Here is a 19,959-nt window from a genome sequence, read left to right as displayed (position 1 = left end):
AGGACCATCATCGTCGTCATCATCACTATTATTATCAGCACTGCTGTTGCTCAGTCATTAACAATATCGCTTTTCCAGAGGTGCGTTGTTGTGCACTTTTGCATTACTTCACTGGGGCTTAGGGGAGCCACCACCACCAGAGGAAGATTTCATGCAAATTTGGATAAAACCAGAAAGCGCTTCTGATTTCGTTTCCATGTAGACTGATCCCAGGACTGTAGCTCCTCAGGGCTAGCACAAGACATTTGGCTGTCTCAGGCAGAGCAGCAAATGGAGCTTGCTCTCTGCGCCCTCCCCGCCCCCTTCAGCTCACTGAAGCTTTTAAAATCAGTACAGCTCTGTGTACCTTCACACTTCCTCTGCTCCACAACTGCAGTTTCAAAGCATCAGGGATGGCTTCCCTCCATTCTCCCGACCCCTCTGTTGAACAACTGTGCCATTTCAAAGCATCAGGGATGGCTCCTCTCCCCACTCCAGCACACAGACAACAGGCAAAGGAATTCTCCCGACCCCTCTGCTCCTGTACTTGGCAAAGTGCAATTGAAGGCAATGAGTTACTTCTGGGCAGAGAGGTTCAGGCCTCTGCTCTCCCTACGCCCCCACCCCATGCAACTCTCTCCTCCACCAATCAGTGCCTCTTCCACCAGCCCCTGCCGAAGCCAGCTGAGGTCACACAGGCTCCCAAACTGCACTGAAGCCGCTGAGATGGGAAAATCCATCACAAATGAGTTTGAAAACAAACTGGATTTAGGGGAAGGAACGCTGCGCTAGCTATGGGAGAAGGGCATGTGTCATCTGACACGATCACCTTGGGGGCAGAGTAGAATGGGAGTGAAAGTGTTGTGTAAATTGGCCCAAGGCCTCCCTCCCTCCCTCCCACCCGCCCTCCGCCAAGCCCAACCAAGTTATTTTGGCACCTGAGGCAGAAATTCCCACAAGCACCTTTCCCCCACTCTGGCAGTAAAAATACAATAATAGTAAATCAATAACTAACCATTTGCTGCTTTTTCATGACACCAAAAATCTCTGCCTAGGGTCAGTACTGCCTGACCCCCTGCACCATTTTTTTAGAGGAAGAAGGACAACAGCAGGCAGCACTGAGGCTTATCACCTGGCTGACAGGGAGCTGCTGCTGCTGCTAGGCACAGGTAGGGTCACCAACTGTTTTTCTGATAGGGCCCATGTGCATTTAACAGCTGCCTGAGAGGCACAGATCCAGCAGTTTTTCTACCACTGCTTTTGTGTGCAGGAAATAACTTCACTTGCTGGGTTTCTGCTTATCACACAGCTGTTAAAGGCACAGAAAATCTGTGTGGCAGGGAAGTTGGCAACCCTAGGCACAGGGGGTAAGGCACCCCCCGCCAATAAGCACACACACACCCTGCACACATGCAAATCAAAATCTGCCTATGAATTTTCTTTGGCTTCCAGTTGCCGTAGGCATATTTTAAAAAGTAACAGCTTCAATGAGAACTGAAACTTTTTATTCATGTATGATATGATTCACAAAAGATTTATATATTTTCCACCTCTACCACCACCAAAAATAAAAAAGGTATGTTATACCTGACACGTGTTTTTTTAAAAAGTTTATATCTATTTTATGATCATGCAAGAACACTGTAGGGAGATTCAGCACTTCTGGGCTCTCAGACATTCCTGACAGCATCAGAGGCCTGTCAGTAACTGTCAAAACATGCAGCACGTCATGGCTCACAGTCGCTGCCTAATCAGGCGAGAAGCAAAAAAAGAAAAAAGAAAGAAAAGAAAAAGATTTGGTTCTAATATGTGTGTGGGCTGATGTATGCTAGAGGAATTAATATGAAGTAAAACATACTGCATCCTCAAATAATGAATGTGCGTGTGCACATATGAATCTATCTATAATATATACATACACTCACAGTTGTCCCCCGCCCGGCCCCAAATGCCAAAGGGAAGAGTGAAAATTAACCGGGAGGAGGAAACACTGAAGGATGCTTCCATTCGTTAAATAAGAAAAATATTGTAAGTGAGATATTGAAAACACAATAAACACTTGGTGGAAAATGATTCTTAAAAAGAAAAAAGAGACAACTACATTTTCATCATCAGGTGAAGATAGGCATAATATAAAAGGAGAGGTCAAGGTGCATCCCTTCACCATGGGGTGGGGGAGAAAATGGCCTTATAACTAAAATGACAGACATGCATACCAGCAAATGGCTGTCAGTCTCGCTTCCCCTCCCAATACTTCACACAGGCCTTTTTTGGTTTGAAAAAATACTGAATGAATATTGATCCGTTTAGCCATTAATTCATCACCTTACCAATTAAAGCCTCGGGACCACCTCTCTCCCCCCTTCATGGATCACTGCCTTGTTGTGGTGAAGGGGCTTGCGGAACTCAGTGAAGCCATAAGCTATGCCGTGCAGGGCCACCCAAGACGGACAGGTCATGGTGGAGAGTTCTGACAAAATGTGGCCCACTGGAGAAGGAAATGGCAACCCACTCCAGTATCCTTGCCAAGAAAACCCCATGGAACGTATCACAAGGCTAAAAGAGATGACGCTGGAAGATGAGCCGCTCAGGTCGGAAGGTGTCCAATATACTACTGGGGAAGAGCAGAGGGAATTTCCAAGTAGCGCCAGAAAGAGTGTAGTGGCTGAGCCAAAGCCGAAAGGACACTCAGCTGTGGATGTGTCTGGTGGTGAAAAGAAAGTCCGATGCTGTAAAGAACAATATTGTTTAGGAACCTGGAATGTAAGATCAATGAATCAAAGTAAGCTGGAGATAGTCAAACATGAGATGGCAAGATTGAACATCGACATCTTGGGAATCAGCGAACTAAAATGGTTAGTTCATGGGCGGATTTAATTCAGGTGACCATCATATCTACTACTGTGGGCAAGAATCCCTGAGAAGAAATGGAGTAGCACTCATAGTCAACAAAAGGGTGGGAAAAGCAGTACTGGGGTACAATGTCAAAAATGATAGAATGATCTCAGTACGAATCCAAGGAAAACCATTCGGCATCACAGTAATTCAAGTCTATGCCTCAACCACTGAGGCTGAAGAAGCTGAGGTTGATGGGTTCTATGAAGACCTACAACACCTTCTAGAACTAACACCAAAAAAAGATGTCCTCTTCATCATAGGGGATTGGAATGCTAAAGTAGGAAGTCAAGAAATCACCGGGATAACAGGCAAGCATAGCCTTGGTGTACAAAATGAAGCAGGACAAAGGCTAATAGAGTTTTGCCAAGAGAACATGCTGATCATAGCAAACACTCTTTTTCCAACAGCACAAGAGGCGACTCTACACATGGACATCACCAGGCTTTACAAGTAGCTGAGGAAAGAAGGGAAGCAAAAAGCAAGGGAGAAAGGGGAAGATATATCCAACTGAATGCAGAGTTCCAGAGAATAGCAAGGAGAGACAAGAAGGCCTTCTTAAATGAACAATGCAAAGAAATCGAGAAAAGCAATAGAATGGGAAAGACTAGAGATCTTTTCAAGAAAATCGGAGATATCAAGGGAACGTTTTGTGCAAAGATGGGCATTATAAAGGACAAAGAAGGCAGGGACCTAACAGAAGCAGATGAGATTAAGAAGAGGTGGAAAGCATACACAGAAGAACTATACAGGAAAGATCTGAATGTCCCCGATAGCCATGATAGTGCAGTCACTGAACTTGAGCTGGACATCCTCGAGAGTGAAGTCAAGTGGGCCTTAGGAAGCATGACTAACAACAAAGCTAGCGGAGATGACAGTATTCCAGCTGAGCTATTTAAAATCCTAAAAGATGATGCTGTTAAAGTGCTCCACTCAATATGGCAACAAATTTGGAACACTCAACAGTGGCCACAAGACTGGAAAAGGTCAGTTTACATTCCAATTCCAAAGAAGGGCAACGCCAAAGAGTGTTCAAACTACCGTACAATTGCACTCATTTCACATGCCAGCAAGGTGATGCTCAAAATCCTACAAGCTAGGCTTCAGCAGTATGTGAACCGAGAACTACCAGAAGTACAAGCTGGGTTTCAAAGAGGCAGAGGAACTAGAGATCAAATCGCCAACATTCGCTGGATCATGGAGAAAGCAAGAGAATTCCAGAAAAACATCTATTTCTGCTTCACTGACTATGCTAAAGCCTTTGATTGTGTGGATCACAACAAACTGTGGCAAATTCTTAAAGAGATGGGAGTACCAGACCACCTTACCTGTCTCCTGAGAAACCTGTACGAGGGTCAAGAAGCAACAGTAAGACCCAGACATGGAACAACCGATTGGTTCAAAATTGGGAAAGGAAGGCAAAAGGAGAAGGGGACGGCAGAGGATGAGATGGCTAGATAGTATCACGGATGCAATGAATATGAACTTGAGCACGCTCCGGGAGAGAGCGCAGGACAGGAAGGCCTGGCGTGCTATGGTCCATGGGGTCACGATGAGTCGGACACAACTGAACGACTGAACAACAACAACAACACGACAAGGCTGCATATTGTCGCCCTGCTTATTTAACTTATATGCAGAGTACATCATGAGAATCACCGGGTTGGATGAATCACAGGTCAGAATTAAGATTGCCGGGAGAATTATCAACAACCTCCGATATGCAGATGATACCACCCTAATGGCAGAAAGTGAAGAGGATCTAAAGAGCATCTTGTTGAGGGTGAAAGAGGAGAGTGCAAATGCTGTTTTGAAACTCAACATTAAAAAAACGAAGATCATGGCATCTGGCCCCATCACTTCCTGGCATACAGAAGGGGAAGAAATGGAAGCAGTGACAGATTTTATTTTCTTGGGCTCCAAGATCACCGCAGACGGTGACTGTAGCCATGAAATTAAAAGATGCTTGCTCCTTGGGAGGAAAGCTATGGCAAACCTAGACAGCATAGTAAGAAGCAGAGACATCACCTTGCCGACAAAGGTCCATATAATCAAAGCTATGGTTTTCCCAGTAGTAATGTATGGCTGTGAGAGCTGGACTATAAGGAAGGCTGAGGGCCAAAGAATTGATGCCTTCGAACTGTGGTGCTGGAGAAGACTCTTACAAGTCCCCTGGACTGCAAGGAGGTCAAATCAGTCAATCCTAAAGGAAATCAACCCTGAGTGCTCATTGGAAGGACAGAAACTGAAGCTGAAGCTCAAATGTTTTGGCCACCTAATGCGAAGAGAAAACTCACTGGAAAAGACCCTGATGCTGGGGAAGATTGAAGGCAAAAGGAGAAGGGGACGGCAGAGGATGAGATGGCTAGATAGCACCACCAATGCAATGAATATGAACCTGAGCACACTCCGGGAGAGAGTGGAGGACAGGAAGGCCTGGCATGTTATGGTCCATGGGGTCACGAAGAGTCGAACATGACTTAATGACTGAACAACAACACCTCTCCCAGCATGAACCTACCTACCCATATACTACGCTTATCATCTAAGTCTCTCCTTGGGCTTCCAAGGGAGGTTTGGAAGCTGGCAACAAGGGAGAGGGCCTTCTCAGTGGTAGCCCCCCAGTTATGGAACAATCTTCCCAGAGAGGCTTGCCTAGTGCCAATGTTGTTATCTTCTCGGTGTCAGGTTAAGACCTTCCTCTACTGTCAGGCATTTGGCAGTGTATGATAAGGTTTTTAATTCAGGACTTGGATTTCTTATTGTTGATTGTTAAAATTGTTTAGATATGTATGTGCATTTGCTGTCTGTTTATATGTTTGTAAATGTTTTTCTATTATGTACAATATTGTATTTTTAAGGTTTTCATCTTTGTAAAACGCCCAGAGAGGTTTGGGTTGTATAGAAATGTAATAAATGAAATGAATGAAAACAAAAGGAAACTTTTAAAAAGTTTTGCAAAGCTGCTTTTGAGCACGTGTGTGTGCGTGTGCGCATTCTTGGCGACATCATTGGGGGCCACCCAATCAGCAGCCAGCTTCTGCTTCCATCTTCCAGAACTGTGTGGGTTTATTTCCACAGCTCAAGCCTGGAGAGGAAAGGTATTATTGGAATTGAATGCAGTAAGGTTGTTTCCAGCTGCCCTCGCTCTAGAAATGTTACATCTGTCTTCACCTATTATTGATCTGGCATAAGGCCACTGAGATCATGGAATGAGCTAATGGATGTGAGCCATTTAACAAGCTTGCTCCATTTCCGATTTGGCAATGAGTCCAGTGATGAGAATTCTAGGCTCATCTGGCCTTTCTATCTTATATTTGTTCAGACGGTGTGCCTGCTTGCATTTTAAAGGATGGATTGCATTGTCTGCTGGTTGTTCGTTATTGGTCTTTGGCATATTTCCAATGTGGATATGCTGTTGTGCTTGTTGCTCTCTTTCTGGTTTTCAAGGTTCGCTTTGTGACCAGCTTTTCATACTTTTTGATTAGCTGTATGGAATGCAGACCACTCAGGAGAAAGGTAGCCTGGCCAGTAGACTACTGGAATGGAGGTCAGATCCCAGCTCAGTCCTTGATTTGATGGGTTCCTTTGGGTAAAGTTAGTTAGAGGGTTGGATTCATGCTGGCCCCTGCTCATGGAAGGGATCCAGCAGGAAGCTGAAAGAAGGAGGTGAGGCAGCGATTTTCTCCAGTTCCCCCTTCCGACTCCCAGGCCAGATCTACACGACAACAGAATGGGAAGCGTGTTGGGGTATTATCTGGATTTTCATGAAATTGGCTTTGGTCCGTCAGGGATGCACAAAGCAAGAAAAGCAGAGTATACAGCATGAACAGCCGCTTTTCCAGTCACATGGGGCTTGAAACTTCCAGGTTGGATGGGTGGAGTCTGGGAGGAGAGCTGAACATCATCAACCCCGGAAGTGCTCCTCAGTGAATGAGGGAGGCTTGTTTGCCACCCTTAGCTCCCCCCGCTGTTATGAGTCAGAGAGCAAGTAATGCCAGTTCTGTAACTAGCCTGCCTTGCCCATTCATCAAACTGCCATACCTCCCCATCAGAATAGCAGTTTACTTCAGTGAGACTAACTAGCCTGCCTTGCTCAGGCATAAAAGTGCCACAGAGCTGCTCCTCCCCGTCAGAATGGCGATTTGCCTTAATGGGACTAACTAGCCACCACCCACACTGATCCAGAGGGTCTCCCAAGCCTCTGAAACACTGTGGACATGATGCTGGGGACTGTAGGGGGAAGGGGAAATCAAAGAAATTTCCTGCTTTGACCCCTTCCTCCAACACCAGGAGAATTCTGCTGAGCACAAGTCTAGATCCAATGCACAGAAGCCTTGCCCGCAGCTAAAATTGATCCTAAATATAGACAACTGCATTTGTTCACATTTAACCCATGCTACCCTTGCTCCTTGCTTCACTTCCTTTGTTTTCTCTTCCACGGTCAAATGCTACATCCGCCTTCTCCAACCTGATGCTGTCCAGATGTGTTGGACTGCAATTCCCACCAATAGCCATGTTGGCTGGGGATGTTGGGCACTGTAGTCATCTAACACATCTGAAGGGCTCCAGGTTGGGGAAGGTTGTGTTAGATTAGGAGCATCTCTACACCAGCCTAAAATCCCTCATTTAAAGAGGGACTTTCTGCTTCCGTTTTAAATGCAGGATCACGACAGAATCTCTTGACACGCATTTCCTTCGCCCCCTCTCCCCCCCCTTTCCTCCCTTATCTGAGTCTTCTATATGTTTCATTATACAGCCACCAGATGGCGCTGTGGTCTAGCTCCTCTTATTGTAGGTTTTCCTCTTTTCAGGAGGGAACTCAAGTAATATGATAGCTCACTATCTCCTATTATCAACCTATGGAGGTTGATGACATCATCTAAAGGGCCCGCAAACTTCTGTGAGGAACCAATTTCAACAGCAGGGTAAAAGCTCCATGTGAAGAAGCCCTATAAATGGGACAGGGAACTGTTACATTACAATGCCATGTAGACTGATGCCACTATTTTGTTCAGTCGTTCAGTCGTATATCAATCAATAAATGTGTATGCTAACATTCCTCTCTCTTTCACACACAGACACAGAACTGGGAATACTAACAACATACCTACTGAGAAGACTAAAACAATTGATTGGATCCAGATTTAGTCATACTTTGAGTAGACCTATTGAAATCAATGGGATTTATGATAATCATGACTAACTTTAAGCCTCACTGATTTCAGCAGCTCTGCGCAAAGTAGAGTATCTGCAGTGCTAGACTTCAAATTGCCTCAAACATCACTGAAGGGAAAAGCATCTTCCACCCTGACTATTGTGACTACAGCAGAAGGTTGTTGTTGTTGTTGTTCAGTCGTTCAGTTGTGTCCGACTCTTCGTGACCCCATGGACCATAGCACGCCAGGCCTTCCTGTCCTGCGCTCTCTCCCGGAGCGTACTCAAGTTCATATTCATTGCATCCGTGATGCTATCTAGCCATCTCATCCTCTGCCGTCCCCTTCTCCTTTTGCCTTCAGTCTTTCCCAGCATCAGGGTCTTTTCCAGGGAGTTTTCTCTTCGCATTAGGTGGCCAAAATATTGGAGCTTCAGCTTCATTATCTGTCCTTCCAATGAGCACTCAGGGTTGATTTCCTTTAGGATGGACTGATTTGACCTCCTTGCAGTCCAGGGGACCCGTAAGAGACTTCTCCAGCACCACAGTTCGAAAGCATCAATTCTTCGGCGCTCAGCCTTCCTTATAGTCCAGCTCTCACAGCCATACATTACTACTGGGAAAACCATAGCTTTGATTAGATGGACCTTTGTCGGCAAGGTGATGTCTCTGCTTCTTACTATACTGTCTAGGTTGGCCATAGCTTTCCTCCCAAGGAGCAAGCGTCTTTTAATTTCATGGCTACAGTCACCGTCTGCAGTGATCTTGGAGCCCAAGAAAGTAAAATCTGTCACTGCTTCCATTTCTTCCCCTTCTATATGCCAGGAAGTGATAGGGCCAGATGACATGATCTTAGTTTTTTTAATGTTGAGTTTCAAACCAGCTTTTGCACTCTCCTCTTTCACCCTCAACAAGAGGCTCTTGAGATCCTCTTCGCTTTCTGCCATTAGGGTGGTATCGTCTGCATATCGGAGGTTGTTGATAATTCTCCCGGCAATCTTAATTCCGACCTCTGATTCATCCAACCCGGCATTTCTCATGATGTACTCTGCATATAAGTTAAATAAGCAGGGTGACAATATGCAGCCTTGTCGTACTCCTTTCCCAATTTTGAACCAATCGGTTGTTCCATCTCTGGTTCTTACTGTTGCTTCTTGACCCTCATACAGGTTTCTCAGGAGACAGGTAAGGTGGTCTGGTACTCCCATCACTTTAAGAATTTGCCACAGTTTGTTGTGATCCACACAATCAAAGGCTTTAGCGTAGTCAATGAAGCAGAAATAGACGTTTTTCTGGAATTCTCTTGCTTTCTCCATGATGCAGCGAATGTTGGCGATTTGATCTCTAGTTCCTCTGCCTCTTCGAAACCCAGCTTGTACTTCCGGTAGTTCTCGGTTCGCATACTGCTGAAGCCTAGCTTGTAGGATTTTGAGCATCACCTTGCTGGCATGTGAAATGAGGGCAGGATATCAACTTCCTTAAATACAAATAAAGGAGTTTCTAAGGAGAAGGGGTGTGTAGAGTGCTCAGCCCTGCCCATTGCTTTTCTAGCGCAACTCCTTCCCACTAAGCTCTGCCCCCCGAGGGGCACTGCTAGGCACTTAAAAGATTTGGGGCACAGGCCCATTGGACACAAACCTGCATAAAATTTGCTTATGCTAATTTATATCTATATATGCACATTTATAAATAATTACTAGGATTCATTTAAATTTCACAGAAGGCATAGCCATCTTGCTGTCCCTTCCCTGACTTCTCCCCCCAGCCCCCTTCCTAGGGAAAAATTGCCCCCACTTCATCTAATTAACTTTAGAAGAAGAACATTCATTAACACCAAAAGCAGTTCTTTTTTAAAGCTTAATTGCTATATAGGGGTTGGGGTTGGGGGTTGGAGGGTGTTCCATCATGAGGGGAGGGGAGGGTTAACCCTGCAATCCCCCTTGAAAATCACCCTCTTGAGTGGCAATTAAGCTAAGAAAGACATCTTCCATTGGCATCAATGGACACTCAGGGCTCTTGGAATAGATCCCAGGCCTTGGGAACACTCCCACCACAGGCGTTTGGAAAGGATGGCTGGGAAAACCTGGATCCAGAGATGACTGTCCTGTCAGAAGCACCGAGGTGTGATAGATAAAATATGATTCAAGCTATTTCAAAAAGCTACCCCAGGCCTGAATGACTGCGCCTGACCAATCAAATGCGGCCCACTGACCATGTCCTGTACTGCAGCAGCTGCACACAAGAGTATTGACTCACCTCCTGTTTTAACTGCTTCCTGGGACTGTTAGGCAGCATCCAGCCCCAGATTCTGCCATTTTTTCTGAAAAAGGAAAACAGAGTTTTATTATGTCGCCTAACATCTGTATTGCATAGTTAAACCAACAGGGTATACCAATTAATCCTCAAGGCTATGCCTTTCAAATTCATCCTCACAAGGAAAAGTCCTGTACCTCTTCCCTCCTCAAAAAACAGAACAACCCACCACTTTATCCACAGACCTTCCCTGTGTTTAGCAGCCATTTGTGTGCCTCACAAATGTCCATCTAAAACGAGTGTGGGGAGCAATGAGATTCCACCTACACGCACACCACTCAGCCTCGTCCTACGCGCTTGTTCCTGAGTGACCCTATCAGGCAGTGAACACAAAAAGTAATACAAGAACAGGCCTGCCTGCCTAGGATCCCGTGGGTGTGTAACACAGCACTTTTGAAGCAGCTGAACTCAAAATGTATGAAGTGTAAACTTTTAATGGCACATAAATGAGTCACAGGGTTCCAAAAATGTGTTAAATATGATGCACATCCTAATTCAGCTTGTTTCAAATGGCCTAAAACTAATTTGTTGGGGAAATTGTGTGTGTATGTGTATTCCAAACAGGTCTTTGAAATGACTACAGAATCTTTTTTAAAAAAGAAATAAATATGAGAGATTTCCCTGCTTTCTGGATGTGGTATGTGAACAGTTAAGAGATTTCTCCATTATATTTTGGGTGGGTTTCAGAAAGCAGACCATTTACTTGTTTAAATGGTGATTTTTGCAGAGGAAAAAGGGGGAAATGGAAAATGAATAACTGAATGTATTTGGATTCATTCCTACCCTCCCAGGCAATTATCTCTAATTTTCTAAAAGAGAATGAAGCCATTCTAGTATCCAGAAATAAGAAGAAATTAAATTGCATACATTTTAAAGACATAATAAGCTAAGAAATAAAGGTAAGATATTTAAGACAGCAAGCATAATTGAATTAGCACTACTTAGGAGTGACTGAATAGGTAAAGACACACGTTTCAAATGTCTAGAGTTTTACTGAGTTGATTGGTTTGAATGTGTAACCCAGTTCAGAATCTGGATTGTAGAGGAATGGCAATTCTCAGGCTATTACTACTTTTATTGTGCTTTTTAGTGTTGGAATCTTTTCACATACACTATCTCAACATTCCATACAAAAGCGCTGTAAGTAATATGCCCCTATTATTATTTTCCCATATTGCAGATTGAGGGCTGAAGATAGGAGACAGTGGATTGCATTAGGTCACCTAATGACATGGCTGTGGTGACTTGAACTTGTGACTTCCTGTTCTTAGCCACTACATTACACCAGTTAGTTCAACAGACAGCATTACCATGCAAAGTACATATTACCAATGGGCATAAAAGGCTGGTTACTTATGCAGATCTCTCTTGCCCCTTCAGAAGAACAGATCTGCTCACTTTAAATGAAAAGTTTAAAAGTTTTGTGGGTCATAATGCCCATATTCTCAGGTATGCTTTGCCTTCCATATGCATTCATTTTTCTGGCACAGTGAGTAGGTCTTCATGGGGGATTTATACTTTTCCTACCGATTCACTGCAGCAAAGTAGTTTTGCGGCCCTTTCACAGAGCACAACATGATCTAATATTTCTCTGGTTTCCCCTTGTCATTTCAGGAATCATCTAGTCGACAGAACAGAACACATTATGGCCGTTATGCTAAATTTGAAATAGATGAGCGGGCATCAATTAAGTCATCCAAAAATGAATAGGGGTTTTCCAGTGTAGATTGATTAATATAAGATTACCTTTAATGGGGGGAGGGGGGAGAGCACATCTGAACTTAATGGGTGCTAGTGCAACAGTTCCTAGCATACTGATTTTCAGACATGGTAGGTTCATAAGACAACAGAAGGCCAATGTTCATTGTGTGTGTGTGTGTGTGTGTACATTTAAGGAGATCCACATGCATCTGGGGGATGCCTTTATTCTCTAATTAATAAACTATTTGAGAAATGGGCAAAAAGCAGGGTGCTTTCCACTGGTGGACATTTAATTCCTGCGACTTGCTGGATTTCTTCCAAAGAACACTGAACTAAGTAGACTTTGACCTCAGGATCATTTACCACAGATTAATTATTTTGTGTCATAGGCATTAAAAGATCCCTGTGTGGTCTTGTTTTGTAAACAGTGGGCCATGGAGGTTCTAATAAAAAAAGAAAGGAAGAGGACCATGCAAGACAGAAGTCTTTTGTTTTTCCTCTCATCCCGATATGTAATTAATTACTTTGTTGTTGTTGTTCAGTCATTAAGTCATGTCCAACTCTTCGTGACCCCATGGACCATAGCACGCCAGGCCTTCCTGTCCTCTGCTCTCATTAATTACAATTATTTATATCCCACTGTTCTGGACAAAAGTCCTTCCAAGGCAGCTTACAAAAAAGACAACCATACATTAATAAACACTCACTATAAGCAATATTAAAAATAACAACTCATAAGGGATACATCCCACAGGGCAGTTGATGGTAGAAAGCCCTGTGGGACATTCCATCTGGAGCAGGGGCTGAGGTGATCTTCACTTACCTGCCTTCGTCTCTCTCTCCCCTGGGATCGTTTTCACAAAACACTTGGTGAAAGGGGACAATCCAGCTGGGGCAGGCTCTGAGGTGGTCTTCACTTGCCTGCCTGCCTGCCTTTCTCTTCTGGGATCCTTCCCACTAGGCAGTTGTCAGGAAGCCATTCCCCAGGATGAAAAAATACACTGCTTCAAACAATCAAGTATTCTAAATAAGCAGAAGAATCACCATGTTCTGTCCCAAAGTCACCCATTCTCACATGACTTTCAGAGTGTGGGAGCTACTGCTGCATGGCTCCTTCCCACACCATGGAGGCAATGTCAGAAGCCCACTTCACCTGAGAGGAATACATGCTATGGTTCCACTCCATGCTAGACATGCTCCAGTTTCCAGGTGGGCTTAAAGAAGGCATTGCAGCTTCTTCCACATGGCCTGGGTTTTCCGATACCTTCATGGCATGGGAAAGAACTACACTGCAGTAGCTCCTGCGTCACAATGAATTGAAAGCTCAGTGGGTAGTGATCCCTGAAACTAAGGAACAGGAACCAGTGAGGCACGGTGGCTGAAGAAAGGGAGCAGAGAAACCCGGTAGACTCAGGAATCCAAGGGAAGTGTAGGTGCAGGAGGAGATAGAGGCTCAGAGAGGAGCAGAAGAGGAAGAAAGGAGGACCCAGTTAAAGGCACCTTTAAAGAAAGCTTGTGTAAGAATCATTCAAGTTTGTTAAGCAGTCAAGGAGGCTGAGTGAAAGTGAAGAACCCCTTTTAATGTTTTGAGAAGAATCAATCATTTATTTGTTTATTTTGTATTTTTTAAAATGGTTGTGTAAGGTTTGGAAGGTTGCAGACATGACTACATTAACGAGAGTATCTTCAATTAAGACAGGGTTGGGGAACCTGTAGCCCTCAGATGTTGTTGGACTGCAACTCCCATCAGCCCTAGCCAGCATAGCTAATGGTGAGGGATGATGGGAATTGCAATTCAGTAACACCTGGAGGGCCACACATTCCCCATCCCTGGTTTTAGAGAGGCAAATGACTGCCTGTCTCTCCAATGTCTGGTGCCCTTTTATTGACTTCATGAAGGATAGATACAATTTGATCATTGACAGATATAAACGTTTTTCCTTGTTATAATCTGATCAAGATGTATAATTTGTCACTGCATATAATTATTTTGTTTTTTCATTTGAAAAGCAAAATAATTGGGGGTGTGATTTTTTTTTGCATGAATGTATATTTGTTTATAATATGTATAATATTTCTTTATATATTACAGTATCTTTTTGAAGAATTAGAAACTTCTAATGCAATTGTAAATCAGATTTTGGTGTGTGTGTGTCTGTTTCCAGTTTCTGCAAACATGATAGTGTGGTAGCCGGTAGTATCAGTTCCGGGAGTTTTGGCAGGATTATGTCCTGGAAGAAGTTGGCCAGAAGAGGAGGGTGGGGAGCGAGTGATAGGTCAGTAAATCTGGGTACTATAGCAGTTTGCAGTAGCTGCGTGTCAAGACAGTGTGGATAGCATGTGGGTTGGTGGTACACAGTTAGAAGGTGCCTGCGATCATTCCATGTAATGAGGGGAGCGAGAGCAGTCATGGCAGGGGTGGTCACAATGAGTGTTTTTGTACCTGTAATCACCATACTGCCAGGAGGAGGAGTGGTGTTGTCATGGTGGAGACTGGTCCTCATAATAGTAAGGAGGAGATCTGGTGGAGTAAGAGAGTCTATGGCCATCCCAAGTCATATCATTGCAATGCCAGAAAAAACTTCCTCAAGAAACCAAGGAAGTTGGGGAGGTTTCTCAGTATCTAGGGGATCTGATCCTATATGGGGAATGGCCCCAAGGAGCAAGCTGGAACAATTCCCTGGACTCACCCTCTGATATTGACCTAATACGTTGAACATTGTCAGGGGAGTCATAGCCCTGTAGGAGTCGCAGCTTTTCCAGAACTGGGGTTGGTGGTCAGAATGTAGATTGTGAGACTGTCGGTACCGAGGGCATTTGCCTTAGAGCAGGCATAGTCATTGGTTTGTCATCCGACTCAATTCTGTGGGTGGTCTTTTTCTTCTTCTTTGGTCCCAGAGCCTGGGGATTGGCAAGACATTTGTTTTGGGACTTGATTGGCTTGCCCTGACTGATCTTGACCATCGACATCGAGGGCTTGGTTTCGCTTTTGGCTGCCAATTGCTCTGAAGTTGCGGCAGAGGCCAGTGGTGGCATAAGGCCCAATACTCCCAATAATGGGGACAATTGCCCTGCAGCGCTTTACATGGATGGGGGTGCTGCGATAAGTTGAGAGACAGTGCTGGCTTCTTAAAGATGGAGGACGGTGTGCAGAGGCCAATTTTGTGTGGCTGTACCCACTGCCTTGAGGGCTTGTTCCCCACAGGAGGGCATGAAGACACGCCTTTGTGTTCCTTCTGGCCTGTTCAGTAAAGGCCTGGCAGTGGGTGCAGGAATCCACCCCCTGTGCCTTTCTGAGGTAGAAAAGACAGCAGGAGTATACATCAGTTAAGGGCACTTTCCCGCTGCAGCAGGCACACTTTTAAAAGAAGGCCTTGGAGGCCACGTGCCCCAAAGGATCATTGTAATGTAAAAGGAGAAAAGAACTCCAAGAAAACAGGGAAGAGAAAGAAAGCAAACTCTGCTCAGTGTCCCGGGGGGACGAGAGCAATTTATTTATGTAATGCCAGGAGGCGGCGAATGTTCCAAATGTTGCTAGTTGCTGCCGTGGACAAAAAGGAACCGAGTGGTGAGCAGAAGCCACAGCCGGAGTATGCGCAAAGGAGGTGGTCGGGGCTCCCGCGTAACCTCTGTTCAGCTCTGATTGTTCTGCGCAGGTGCATAATTCATATGTGCGAGTCAAGAGACCACAAAGAACCTATAATGCTGCTGCACTCCTGCTCATTCTGTTAGTGCCCACTGCTCGCACAACAGGGACTTAGGGCTTTGTAAAGGAACCCCCTAAATGCTCATTTCCAGATTGGACAATTCAGCGGAGTTCCCTTCTGCCTTAACATCCCACACTTCCTTGCAAGGAGACCAGCGAAAAGGACAGAGAGCATAACTACAGATTACTTCTTGCTTAGTGTTTGCAAACACAGTTCTGAAGGTAACAATAAAGACTGCTTTACCTAGTAATTTGAATTTTGCATAGATGTTATTTTTTCATATATAAACACCTTCTTCAAACAGCTTTGTTTAGACAGGTGAAAATATTCAGTACATATATGACATATAAGCATTTCTGCCAGTTCTATTTCGGTGTGCAAATCTGAGTCTAATCTACAAATCTAAAGCTTTATAGGATCAAGTTAAAAGCTTTTCTCCCTTATCTTCGTTGAGCTAGTGCCATTAGGAAATCATTCCCTTTTCAGAAATAACACAGGGCAGAGGATATTGGGGAAAATATGTGGTTTCTGATATGGGAACCCATGACCAATGGTCATGATCAATGACTCATTTTTCAATGTGAGCCCCAAATCTGACCAGTCCCCATAAAGTGGCATTCAAAACAAGACTACTAGATGAAATGAAGCTAGCCTTGCTTAGTGACAAGTCTCTACATTCTATAACACCTGTCAAATAATAAGTTCTCTTTTTCCTCTTTTTTATTTTAAAGTAAAACAAGTTTGGTTTTTTTTTGCCAAGGTGACTTTTATTTTGTAACCAACAAGGCACACAAACGCAGACAAACGAGTACCACACTTTGGTCAAAATAACCCTGCTGTAGCTAACAGCCAGGCTTCCCTAATACCACCTCCCCAAAAGCGGTAAACAAGACATTTGAACATATTGCCAACCATCAGTAATTCTCTCAATTATTAGCATCCTAGAAGAAGCCTGCCTAGTGACTTCAAGTTAAGCAAGATCTGTTTTTTTGAAAAGCCATGATGTAGAGCAACCTTCTCCGACATTCTGCATACATTGGACTACAGCACCCATCACCTCTCAGCATTGGTCATACTGACTGGGGCTGATGGGCACTGTAGTCCAACATACCAGGAAGGTGACAGGCTGGGGAAGGCTGATTTAGTGCCCATTCAGATATACAGAAGGGGGTGTGATAAAGCGCAACATAGCTGTGCGTGGCAGGTGAAGGAAAAAGATGGGTGGGGGCTTTGCATGTATCTTCACATCAAAATCTCATTGCCTATATAAAGATAAATACACTGGGGAGCAGTCCAGGCTACAAGGCTAGAGTAGACTTATACCTGAGAGGCGAGCTTTTCACCTGCAGGGAGATTTTGAGGGAGGGGCACTTTTGAACAATCCTGTGTGTGCTTTCTGAGGTGGAGGTACGCTTGAGTGGAGCACTGTACTATGTGTACATATGTGTACTATGTGTACTCTGTACTATGTGTCCTTCTGCAAGTTTGAATCCACTCTCATTTCTACAATGGTGTACATCTAGCAGGCAAGAGATTTAAGAGCGTCTTTAGCTGCTTCAGCCTACTTTGACAGAAAAAAAAAAAGGTTGTGTAAGACATCCTGCAAACTACAGGAAAAGTTAAAAATATAATAAAAAGCCTCCTTATATGGGCTGAAATGGTTTGCTGGACTGTAAAAAAAATCAAGTACCTCAGTACTTACAACATAGCCGAGTCAGGTCATTTACAACTGAAAATAAAAAAATAGATCTGTACTACAGATTTAAAATTTACACTACATTACATTGGCCTTTATAAAACAAGATGCTATGTCCTATGGATAGCGATGTGTCCTGCAACTACTGTCCTAACTTGTGAAACCACTCAGATATCAAGCAGTGCTGCTTGCAACCTTTGGGAAAAGGAATCACGCTCCTGTTAGTAGTTCACAAAACAATAAAATGAGCCATTTGAACTAAACATTCATCACTTTGCTTTGCTGCACTAAGCTGCAGATTCTACTCCTTTGAACACAATTTCTTCATCAATGCACTTAAACAAACAAGATTTTTCCTCTTTTCTTTACATTTTTCCCCATAATATTAAAAACATACGCACTGGTATTTCTACTATAAAGCTTTGCTCCACAAATCAAGTGATACAGTTATTCAACACCTTTTACAATAAACCCAGGCTGATGTGGTGAACATGTTACTTCACGCTGCACTGACATTTTCAATATGGTGTATGGAATGACTCAGTACTCACTACCACACAGAGCAAAATCTTCAGATATGAAGAGCAATCCTCCCCCCCCCCCCCGCTGGCTGGAGTTCAATGGGAGTTGTACTCCCACACATCTGGATAGCACTGGGTTGGGGAAGGTTGAATTAAGGTGCTGAAACCCTGTTTAACTTCAGCAATGCAACCAAACAATCCGAAGTAATGCTGAGGAGGGGGGACTCTTAGGCAAACCCACATCTCACAATGCTATTATGCATAACATGCAGACACCACCGTGAAATATCCTAAAGGTAAATACCAAAATGTCTCTTGCAAGCCAGTCATTATATTACAGACAAAATGGGGCACCCTTAAGAATCAATCATCCACACAAAAGAAACCCTCCATAAAATGATGAGTACAGTTGTTCATACATACAAAAGGAAATGTATCAGTATACTGAATGCCGTATATGGTATATGAGTGAAGTCAAGTTGAATGGTAACGCTGCTGCTCCCTACATATCTACCAGTACCATATTCATCCTCCCATTTCTCTTTTCAATGTCATTTTATTGGTTGTTCTAGAACATATAAATTGCTTGCACTGCTTTTCCACCTCTTCTGATATCTGATGCATTCTGACTTAAAAAATGTAAGAAGATTCTAAGGAAAGTTCCAAAATGTCGTCAGCATTTCAGCAGAGACTGCTCTGGCAGGCTTAATCAGAATGTCTACTGAATCAAGTTCCTTATGATGTAGAGATTTATTTTTCCTGTTCAGAGTGTATATATAGTATGAAACAATAATGTGTTTCTTTTTCTCCCACCAATCCCTAAATAGCAGACATTACAATGTAAATAAATACATTATAGATATATGTTTATGAAATCTTTGAGAACGACGTTACATCAGTAAGCATTAAAATGCCTATTATAATACAGTCAGCTCATTCAAATGCTATATCCTTATAACATTTCATGTAATTGCTTATTTTTTCTTCTAAAAAATAAACATGGCAAACCTGCTGTTAAAGTGAGTTACACTTGGTTTCCCACCCTACCCCCCACACTTTGTTCTGTCCCCTTGCCCCAAACTAAGGATTTTTTTTTAAACAGACTCATAACTATCATATCTACGTTTAAAGTAGATGTTGAAATTTCAAGTAAAAATAATGGCAGCCACATCTACTGGACTTGACACACATTCTGACACCTACGGTTTTTCCTTTACTTTTAAGTTATACAAATACATAATACATTCTTAAATAACAAGGGTACACAGTATTAGTTTGTGAACCTTTCCCATATTATGAAGCCACTTTTTCATAACCCACTTCTCATTACAGTTTTATTTTCCAACAGGATTTTTTGTAGGTCACTTCCCCAATACGACTGTCCCAGTTCTTAGGCTTTGGCTATGAAATCGCTTATTTCAATGAGGCAACATTGGTTATTAAGGCTGGTTTTGTTTCTCGTTCGAAGCTTTCTTCTTCAATAAAATACCATTTTCAAGAGCAACATGGCTATCTTGTATCTTCTGGCTCTGTCTTTATAACCTTCCTTTCGAGGCTACTGAAAGCTGAATGAGGGAAATCTTTTAAGATACCAAGGCCTTCTGCAACAGAAAATACAAATTATTTTTAGGAACATATGGAGCCAAAAATGACAGACTTCTTTACCACCAATTATAGCCAATGGACAGCCTATGGGATCCTTCACATAGCACCACTATACTGGGAATATTATACAGGAGACAGAGCAGGCATCTGGATCACCAATAAGGTGGGTGTGCATCATAAAGACAGAGGGCCACAGCTAAACAACTGTTTTGCTTGCACATACTCTGCAGTCATGAGGGCTATGGCACACAATTGGTAATGGGGACACTGTATTTCACAAGCCAAGATTTCCAGCCTGTTGAAGACCAAGAGGCAAAACTCAGCCCTTTAAAATGATTAGTGTGATTTAAATTTTAAGGTAACAACTGCAGACCCTTGCAACTGTAA

At 43.5% G+C, this 19,959-nt stretch overlaps 1 protein-coding gene across 2 annotated transcripts in view; it reads right to left on the bottom strand.

Annotated features, from left to right (window-relative positions):
* Positions 1-16,504: 16,504 nt before the first annotated feature.
* Positions 16,505-19,959, bottom strand: part of NAB1 (NGFI-A binding protein 1) — a 58,812-nt gene continuing 55,357 nt past the window's right edge. For both annotated transcript variants that reach the window (XM_084816254.1, XM_084816261.1), the window contains exon 8: positions 16,505-19,568. In XM_084816254.1, coding sequence (XP_084672380.1) covers positions 19,477-19,568 — 92 coding nt within the window. In that variant the 3' untranslated portion in view covers positions 16,505-19,476. The remainder of the gene's footprint in view (positions 19,569-19,959) is intronic.

The sequence above is a fragment of the Heloderma suspectum genome, chromosome 1 (assembly GCF_057233095.1).
Source record: "Heloderma suspectum isolate Gila_16-S chromosome 1, 16-S_ref, whole genome shotgun sequence".
Lineage (NCBI taxonomy): Eukaryota > Metazoa > Chordata > Lepidosauria > Squamata > Helodermatidae > Heloderma > Heloderma suspectum.
This window is presented reverse-complemented; position numbering and strand designations above follow the sequence as displayed.